Genomic DNA, 10,159 nt, shown 5'->3' with positions numbered 1-10,159 from the left:
TTACAATATTTTTAAAGGAATGTGATATTATTACAATAGGTACTGCATGCACATCAATAATACATGATTTATTTTTAATGAAAAATTACTCGTTTATTTTCCATCAGTTTTCTCGGTTGCAGTTCGAACTCCACAGTTTATATTACTCGATTTGATTTTTGTCCTACCAGTTCGTGTTGTTAATTTACCGTCTAAATCCATTTCCTTACGCGGCACGCGGCTAGGGATTGCTAGGTTTTAATCAATATTTACAACATTGAATGGGCGATGCGCGACCTTTCATACATCAATTCACCGAATATGATTTTAAGTGCAAGTTGTTGGTTTTTTGTTGTTATTTTCACCTTTCATTTCCATTGTTTAGGATTGTGTGTGTGTATTTTCGTTTTTAATTTTATCAACAAAAATAATCGAAACCAGAAAATAAAGGTTACAAATCACGATAATGTTTGGTTTGATTTTTGTTTGTTTCTTGTTATTCTGTGCTATTCTATTTAATGATTTGTTTGTTTTTTTTTGTTTTTGTGTTTTAATTTTTTCAAAACTCCTGTTTTCCTCCTATGGACATTTCCTTTCGTTTTCTACTTCTTCAACCACATTGAGTGTATCTTAACAGTGTTAGTGTATGCTTTTTACATTTATAGTTTAATCAATTATTTTTCCGCATTCGAATGCGAGTTTTTCTTTACACGATTTTATTCTTCTTGTTTTCACTAGCTATGGTATAGTATTTTTTCTGTTTTGTTTAATTTAAAATTGATAACAACACCTCCGTACTTGATCGACTTGATACCCTTTTCTCACCACCTACAGGATGCATGATATAGTAGAGCCACGACTTATTTAATTCCGTTTCGGTAAGAATTACAACGGCCATTCTCTTAGCCTTTCGCTTTCCTCCTCTGCTTCATACAACTTTACTTGATTTTGTATTTTTTTTTTCGAAAAACACACACTTAGGGAACGGTTTTAAAGAGTTTAACGCTAGTATGCTATGTACATTGTAGTAACATCAATTGTTTTCGTTTTCTAGTGTTGAACGATTTGCTGCTTTCGTTTGTCACTCTTTGCTACTACTCTCTTTTGTTGTTTCTATCTATTTACACGCACCAGTAGAATTTTATCCTCGTCTTTTCGTAGCGTTTTATGACTGTGGTTGTGGCATGTTTTATGATTTGTTTTTCCTTCTTTTATCGGTTCAAATGCACCCTTTTGCTTATGCTACCGGGGGGATACGTCTTTCACCGCGATCAGAACAAATGTTTATTCGGTTCGGTTTAGCTCTCTTATCCACTTAACAGTACAATTCCATTTCACTAGAACAGCTTTGTAGAGTTTGATAGTAACGTATCAGTTTTTGTTTATCACTTTAGCGAAGAGTATGAGTGAAAGTGTAGTAGTAGTAGTTTCTTTTAAGTGCTAAAACTTCTTTACTCTGTTCCTCTTTCTTCTTGGAACCCCTGTTCAGTGTCTGGCAGCACAACAATATTAATAATATTCAGTGTTTTGTTTCTGTAGAAGAAATATTGCTTTTTAAGTTGAAGTTTGTCTTGTCGTCCTACTAGGCATAATGGGGGAGGGATAGCACGACATCCCAACTCTGATGTAGTGCGGCGCGTCCGTTTGTATATTATCATTCAATTTTCACTTTATTACCACCTTCAAAACCATTCCCCATGTACTCGTGGTTTTTGTTTTATTGTTCCTTCGACCACAGCGATGGCTTCCGACCTTCGCCACATAATCATCACCGGGGGCGCGATGGACCATTATTTTATTGCCTTCTTGAACATTTATTCTTGCTCGCGTTTCGCTCCCTCCCTGCCGCTCCACACACTTTACGACCATCCGTGCCCGGTCCACTTCATCATCATCATCATCTAGTTTTGTCGGTGGCCCAACCACCACCCTTAGAGCAGTGCCCGGGGTGAGCCAATGGTAATGGCAAGTTGGTAATTTTGTTTCGTTTTAAATTCAATTTTTGCTTCCCGTTCAAAATCTCACTTCCGCACCATATTTAGTATGGACGGTCGCACGCCCGACGACGCACCAGACGATGTTTGTTTGTTTGGGGAGGAGGTGACAGGGGTGGTCCCCTGTGGTGTCGTTTGCGTTTCACGAGCAAAGAAATACGAGTCGCGTGGTCTTTCGAATATAATTTAATTTAATTACACTATCTCTTTCACTCTCACGCCTCTTATTGCATTGCGACACGAATCACTCTCGTGCTTCGCCCCTCACACGTCCCAAATGTTATGCGCGGAAAAGGTTTTTTGGGTTTCTACCTTTTGTTTTTAGTATTTTTAAAACCATCCTTCATTTCACCTCGATTATATTATCCTCCACTATTCGGGTCCTACCTACTTGTCTGTCCGGTGGAGTTGTCTGTGTTGTTGGTTTCCTTCTTTTTTTAAACTTTTTCACCACACAACAACTTTTATGATCTTGCCGTTTTATTTTTGTTGGTGGAAATGTGACTCTTTACCCTGTAGCCTTTACGCCACCACCACCCCCGGTTACCTGTCCCGCGTTGGTCAGTTTTATGACATAATTATAATGCCCTTGCGGCGGAATTCAAATTAATGCATCCCGGTGCTCCCTATTCCTGGTGTGTTGCGCCGGGCGAAGGGAGAAAAACACCCTCGGAAAGGGGGTACAGCAATGAATGAATGGGAGCACCGGGTTGTCCCAAAGGCGCATCACACAAAAGGTAGACGGGACGTGACTGTTAAGTGTCATTACGCGTTACACTTAACTCTTGCTGACCGCTTTAGAATTCCTGCACGATGAACTGAACGGGGAAGGCTATAAAAATGCGCCATTCTCTACACGCACCCTCCCCGAAGGCGGTTCAATTTGAACTTTAAATGGTTTAATTATTTTCACTTTTTCCATCCTACGCACACACCGGGACGGTGTGTTGTCTTCTTTTTCGCAGTTCCTCACCATCGCCTTTGATGTGTGCGTACTTCGTCGTGCGGGAAGTGAGAAAATGGGCCCCACTTTTTTCCTTGAATTTGCATCCACAGGCTTGGCTGGGATTTTCAATTCGATTGCCCAGATTGTAGCCTGCGGTGAGCCACAGACTGGAGAGAAGAAGAAAAAAACAACTTTGAAATCGCCATCGTTTGAAGCCCCTCTGGGCAGGATACACAAAACTGGTGCGTTTTGATGTTTTCTTGTTCACCCTGCCCCAAACGTGGCGTATCCTTCGGGCAATGTTCAGCTTAAACTAGTGGAGATTAAGCTGAGGGCGAAAACTGGAAAGATGTACCGATCTTCTCCATCTTTCTACAAGCAGATGAATTAATTAGGTGGCCAAGCTAATTGAACACTCGCTTCGAATTAGGTTTTTTAGGGAACGAAGAAAGACCCAAACACAGTACATTTCGACAGTCGGACAAAACTGAAGCTATTTTCTTGGTTTGCGAGTTTGCGAGTGCAATTTGGAATTGGGTGGCAAAGATAGCAAATTAATTCGCACAACCAGCTACAATTTTTGGCGAGCATTTCATTACGATGATGTACCTCTCAGGAAAATTAAAAAGCCCACCGCCAATGTGTCGCGCGCATAAAATCCGTCAGGGGCAGTACCGAACGGGATTAGGCGTGAAATTCTTCATCGGGCGCTTCCATTTCGTTCGCATTCAATTAGCCATCACATTTTGCATTCAAATCGTCTGGCTGTGGTAAGCCTCCCCGGTTTGGTGTGTATATCGTCGGCCCTTCGGCTCGAAGGCTTCGACACAACGAGGCTGAAATGTAGAGCATCATTTATCGGACCATTCCTACGAGACGGTTCATTATGTGATCTCTTCGGGGGGGATTGGAGGCTGCTGGTGCTGTGAGTATGATTGATGGTTCTATTAAAAGTACACACCCGCCCGTAGGGTTGAAGCACGTCGATGAGGGATACGATGGCGTTTCCGCGAAACAGCGTACAGCCCCCGGAGAGCGTCTCCGGTGACCTACAATGGGTTGAGAGATGGTACACCACCGGCAAGAAATTCACTCGGTCACATGACACCGCGAGCTTAGCGTAATCGATCGGTTTGCTCCCAAAGGGCAAACTCTCCGGCGATGGTACCGAACGATAACAACGCGCCGTTCCGATGCTTCGAATTTCGCAGCCGGCACGAATGGCTAATTGCTGCAGCACACGACCCGGTGTGTCCCGGTCCCTGGCATCACGTCGTCACTCGTCGTTGCGGCTACTACCGCGGTCAGGGTCAGATCGTGAGCCCTACTTTCGCTGTTCGGTAGTTCCGCACACCGATTATTGATGAGTGGCCGCTGATCGGTAGTGGTATTTTAAAAAAGAAATGCCCGGTGTGTGTATCACGATCCTTTTCCTGCCCGGGAACAGAGTGCCCACAGAGACGGTTGCGATTTCCTTTCACTCGCCTAAAACATCCATCAGAAGCGGAATAAAAAAGGGAAGCAACAACGACCAGTCGGCTCTTTTAGCGGTGTTGTCAACAATGATGGGAAAGTGTAGCACATTAGCGCAAATGTGCCTTTCGAACGAAATATGGCAACTCATTTGAATGAGAAAATAAAACAAAAAAACGAAGCAAACTAACTTGTGTGGCAAAGAAAATACAGCATCACATTGATGTTGACCGTTTCAATGGAAAGTAAATAATGTAACCCTCATTACGGACATGCCTTTGAACTGAACCATTTAACCATGGCAAAAGATAACAAACTCTTCACCCAAATGTTCATCCAGCACAGCAAGCACCACACAGAAAAAGGACGTTCTTCCCCGACGGTGGGTTTGTTTAATTACAATTATGGCTCAATACTACGCGACGGGGACAAGAGCACAGCATAAAAAGGTCTTTGCGTCAATAAAAGATGTCCGCACATCTTCAATCTTCAATCATCGATAGGAATGATAGAGTAACGCACCCAGATGTGACGCTTATTTTTGATGCTCTTTTTTTCTTAGCTTTTACTTTGACTCGGTGGCAGAAACCAGCGACCGGCGATCCTGGGATCCCCTTCCGAGGTGGGTTGTTTGCGGTTGAAGTAGGAGTAGGAAACCCCCCACACCACCAGGCAAGCGAGTTGATGGTTTCCCGAGAAACTGTCCTTACGGTTGCCTAATTTTCTTCCACCTTCGCTTTACCCCCCCCCAAAACCCCAAAGCGAGTGTTCCAGCTTTTATGTTACAAAATTAGGCTTAAGGGGGAAAATCTTTCACTCTTAATGCGCGCGCGGTCACTCCAGCCAACGAGGTAGAGAGAGTAAGGAGCTCTCGACGCAAGTAGTGGTACGGTTGTGTTCATCAACTAAATCAATAAACACTTCCCGTCACAGTTCCCGGCAGCATTAACCCACCACCCTGTGACCCACCCTGTGCTCCTTCCTTCACCTCCTCACTCTAAATCCCTTTCTTACCGTACGCGTCGCGAACGAAACCGGATGTCACCGACATTATTCCGGCCATTAATTTAATTAAACAACATTTCCTGTAGCCCCACTACACTGCTCAACGGACCGGTTAACCTCGGGAGCTGAGACCAGTGCACGGTTTGCCTCTGTTAGAGCGAAAACATTGACGACATTGGCTACAATAAGAGCACGATAAGCTGCGTTACGGAGAGAAGGGCGTGTGTGGTGTGGTGGAGTTGCTCAATTCCTAATTTCGCGAAGCACACACACACACGCACACGCACAAGTCTAAACGTTCGCAATCATTCGTTACCAGGTGGCCGCTTGGCACAGGAAACAGGATATATTCGGTGCTCAGGAAATTGATCACGATTGTTGTACTTGTTTTTATTTCGGGAGGCTAATTTCAGCCCGTGGTGATTAAGGGGAACCAATATCCATCCGCATATTTCATTGTTTTTGTAGCAAAGAAATTTCTAGACCAAACCATAGTAACCGATGGTAAGAATTTAAGATAATGCCACTCCCGAAAGATGCTAAAATTCAATAATAATTTAACGATGGAGGAGAGTGATTCATTTGATAATTTCATATTTACACAAAACGAATTTAAATCCCGAATTGAAAAGATGTAAATTGAGAACGCAAAATAGAAGGATGTAACAGACAAAGAATTCCAACAGGGGTTTCGAGTTAGGGTAAGAACTTCAAAGAAATAGTTTGTTTTTTAAGCAGAAGTAGAATCTTTTGCAACATGAAATTGATTCTATCGAAAGCTTTCTTGATTGTAAACATTTGTCATGTTAGAAAATTCTTTATATGTGAGCTGCTATAGCTTTACATACAATCGTTTTAAATTTCTATAAGTTTGAAAAAAAATAAAAAAGTAAATTACTGTTTCGTCCTAATTGTTCAACTAAATAAGAGAAAAAAGTTGCGAAGAAAAAGGAGTCTGGTGTCCCACTTTAACCTTAAAGCCCTGTAAATCAAGCACATGTACGTTACAATTTCATCTCTAAGCAAAGAGAATGTTCGTGAAGCCCTTCATCAAATCTTCAAACAGCCTTTTTATAACAAAGAACCGATAGTGATAGCGCATTTACCAATTAAAATAACCGTATGACAAAACCTCTGTCATCGGGCTGTGACTAGGAATAGGTCTAAATTCCCAAACCGCACATAACATTTGAGTTGCGAAACGCGCGCACTGGGACCGCAATCGAATTCTTTCTACCCCCTACTACTAAGTCTATCTACTACACCACGCAAACCCCACGAGGTTAAGGGTTAGCTGATGACTGGGAGAGTACACAAAACAACCATCCATCACAATACCCGCCAAGCGCCATCAAGCAGCAGTAAGTCCAGTCTATTCTCCTGTTGCGGATTTACTTAAAACCCTTTAGTGATAGTGTCGTGCCACCGACAGGGTCTTGCGGCCATTACCCAGCGTGATGGCGCCGGTGGTGATGGCGGACGGGGGCGGCGGTGTGGCTGGCGGTGATGGCGGTGTCCTGATGCGTTCCGTGGCCATCATCGGGCCGTTGCAGCTGCTGCTGTTGTTGTTGATGTGGTTCAGCGTGTTTGCCAGCAGCCCGTTGCGGATGGGCAGCTCGGGTGGCACGGGCGAGAGGGGACTTTGTGGCGGGGAGGTGGCATCACTCTGTCCGCTACCCTCACCATCGTTCACGTCCAGCGTGTCATCCTCGTCGTCCTCCCGATCGGACATGTCGTCCCGATGTGGATGATGCGCCGGATGATGATGATGGTGATGATGATGGTGCTGCAGCTGTGCATCGGGCGAGTAGCTTTGATGCATCGCAATGCCGGCGGTGGTCGGCGGCCCGGGCGATACATTGCCGCCCGGCTGCACCGGACCGTGCTGGTGATGGTGATGCAGATGGTGATGGTGGGTTTGATATTTGGAGTGCAACCGCGGCTGATTGACGCCGCCGGACGACGCACTGACCGTGTTCGTTTTGCTGGCGTGCGGCAGGAAGTGTTCCTGATTGAGCCGCAACGGGGCGAGTGTTTGCGTCTGGTACGTTATCTGGTGGTAGTGATGGTTGGCCGGGCTGCTCCCATCACCCATGCCCCCGTTCCCGTTGTGGTGGTGGTGCGGCGGAATCGGCGGTGTATAGTTGGGGAACAGCTTCATACCCGGCTGGATGGCCGTCGGTTGGTGCGGCTGATGATGCTGACCGGCGGCAAGATGGTCCTGGCTGAGCTGAAGGAAGCTGGTGGCCGTCGTCTGCTGACCACCAACACCGGCGCCACCATTACCCGCTGGTGGACCTCCCCTCCGAGGTGGCGGAGGGGGAGCCTCTAGCTATAGTTCCGTGACCGGAATGTGCCGGATGCCGTGCGGGTGGTGATGGTGGTTGTTGATCTGATAGTTGTTCAGCGTGGTCGGATGTATCGCGAGCCCACCGCCCGGCGGCCCCGGATGTGGATGCCGCGCCGAGTAGTCCTCCTCCGAGAACGTCTTCTGATATTCGCGCTCCTTCCGCCCAATGCCGTTGCTGCCCCAGCTACCCTTCACCACCTCCTGGATGCGCCGCCGGCACTTGTAGATGACGAGCGCGAGCGCCGTCAGTACGGCGGCAGCACTGACCAGCACCACGCAGATGATGGCCTGCTGCTGGCGGTCGGGATGCGTGCAGCCGAGCAGCTCCGGCGAAAGGCCCTGCAGTGCCCGATCGCGCAACCGATCCGGTGCCGCACACACCACCGGAATCTGTTGCGGCCCGGACTGGCCCGCCGCCGTCACGTTGCTTCTGCTCACGAGCAGATTGCGAAGCCACAGTATCTGGCAATCGCACACGATGGGATTCTCCGAGAGGTCCAGCTCGACCAGCTCGTTCCACGACAGCATGCCATCGGTGAGCGTGGTGAGCGCGTTGTCCTTCAGCACGATGCGCCGCAGATGGGGCAGCCCGCTGAGCGCACCCTCCTGGATGTCGGTCAGCGCCTTGTTGGAGGCGATTACGATTTCCTCCAGGTTTGTGTTGTGCGCAAACGCGCCACCCTCGATCCGGGTGAGCTTTAGCGAGCCCGATATGTCCAGCAGCCGGAGATTACCCAACCCGGCGAACGCGCTGGCCGGTATGCTTTCGAAATCGTTCTGACCGAGCGCAAGCTCTTCCAGCCGCTCGAGTACTGCCAGTTCCGCCGTCGGGATGCGACTCAACCGGTTGTCGGAGAGATCGAGCGTTCGCAGCCGTTCCAGACCGCGGAAGCTGTCGCGCGTAACGTTCAGCAAGGCGGCACCCTCCAGATCCAGCCGGGCCAGCCCGGTCAGCATGGCGAACGCTTCCTTCGGGATGGCGGCAAACGAATTTAAGCCAATGTACAGCTCACCGAGCGCACGTAGCGGATGCAACGCTGATGATGGTACCGCACTGATCGTGTTATCGTCGAGATACAGCACGCGCAGGTTCGTCAACCCGACAAAAGCCTTCGGGTCAATCTTCGCGATACGGTTCTGGCCGAGGTTTAGCTCCTCCAGCTTCGGCACCCCGGCGAATACATCCTCGGGCAGCTCGTCCAGGAAGTTACCGCGAAGGTTCAGCACGGTGAGGGCCACCAAACCGACGAACGTTTTGTTGGTGATCGAGCCGACCTTGTTGTGGTTCAGGTGCAGCTCGGTAAGCTTGCGCTGGTAGGCGAATGTGCGCGGTGGCATATTGAACAGATGGTTGTAGCTGAGATCTAGAAAGGTTAGATCTGCGTAGAACTGCATCGACGAGTCGATCGTTTTGATCTTGTTGTTCTTGATGACTAGCCGCTGTATGGAGGGATTCAGCACGATCGGTAGCACATCCAGCTGACCCTCGCCGCACGTCACCACCAGCGTATCGTCATCACACTGACAGCCGGGCGGACAGTTTGTGAGTCCTGCCGCTTCCACGGGGAACACGACCACTGCCGCCGCCATCACCATTGCAACGGCAATGCCCACCGACAGCGTTACCATCGTTCTTCTGGCAGGACCTCGGGATGTTTTTCTACTGCTCACCGGTCCTCTCATTGTGATTGTGAGATCTCCACCGGGAAATCGTTGTTTTCTTTTCCGGCCGGGCTACGACGAATTGATTGGCGAATGAGGTGACTCTCCGGAACACCCGGGAGTATTCCGTTTTTGGGCAAACGGGATCTTCCAAACTACTTTCTCACTTCACTTCTGCTCTTTTGGTGGTTCTTCAGGTGGTCGGGGGGGGTGGGTGGGTGGAGGGTAAAAGCAACTTCCTGCTTTATGGAACCACCCGAATCGTCATACTCTGCAACGAAAGACACGAAAAGCAATGAAACCGTTAGAGAAAAACTCCGATCACAGACGTAAAGGTGCCATAAGCTATTTATTGGATTACAGGAATTAGACGACTGACTGGTGTGGCTGATATGGTCGTACTCGAGTTACCCGCTTCCGGTAAACGGTTCGCAGTGACCGAAGACCCTCACGGACGACCCTTCTGGTGGGATAAAGAAAAACAATCTTTACCAAACGGCAGATACGGGCTGTTTGTTTTTCTCATTCGCCGCGTCACCTTGGAGATTGTCGGTGATGGAGCTGGAGTCAAGAGGGACTTACGAGTTGGAAATAAAATTCGATAACACTACTACCGACCGTCGTCACCGATGCTGATGCATCCCCCGTGGACGATACACGAACGAGCGCAAGAGCGAGGGGAGAAAGCGAACGAGCAACAACAAAAATTAGCCCTCAGCACTAATACCCGGCACTAATCCGCTCGTAATG

The 10,159-nt window shown here is 48.0% G+C and overlaps 2 protein-coding genes across 2 annotated transcripts; both read right to left on the bottom strand.

Moving 5' to 3' along the window:
• Positions 1–6,387: 6,387 nt before the first annotated feature.
• On the bottom strand, positions 6,388–7,717 carry LOC128298794 (polyadenylate-binding protein 1-B-like; the record flags this gene model as incomplete). The annotated part of the gene is made up of 1 exon (XM_053034583.1): positions 6,388–7,717. A coding segment is annotated over one exon (915 nt), but the record flags the coding sequence as incomplete, so codon positions are not given.
• LOC128306013 (leucine-rich repeats and immunoglobulin-like domains protein 1) lies at positions 7,579–9,430 on the bottom strand. The gene has a single exon (XM_053043721.1). The coding sequence runs from the start codon at positions 9,428–9,430 to the stop codon at positions 7,730–7,732; it is 1,701 nt and encodes a 566-aa protein (XP_052899681.1). The 3' UTR covers positions 7,579–7,729.
• Positions 9,431–10,159: the final 729 nt, after the last annotated feature.

This window comes from Anopheles moucheti, chromosome 2 (assembly GCF_943734755.1).
Source record: "Anopheles moucheti chromosome 2, idAnoMoucSN_F20_07, whole genome shotgun sequence".
NCBI classification, from domain to species: domain Eukaryota; kingdom Metazoa; phylum Arthropoda; class Insecta; order Diptera; family Culicidae; genus Anopheles; species Anopheles moucheti.
This window is presented reverse-complemented; position numbering and strand designations above follow the sequence as displayed.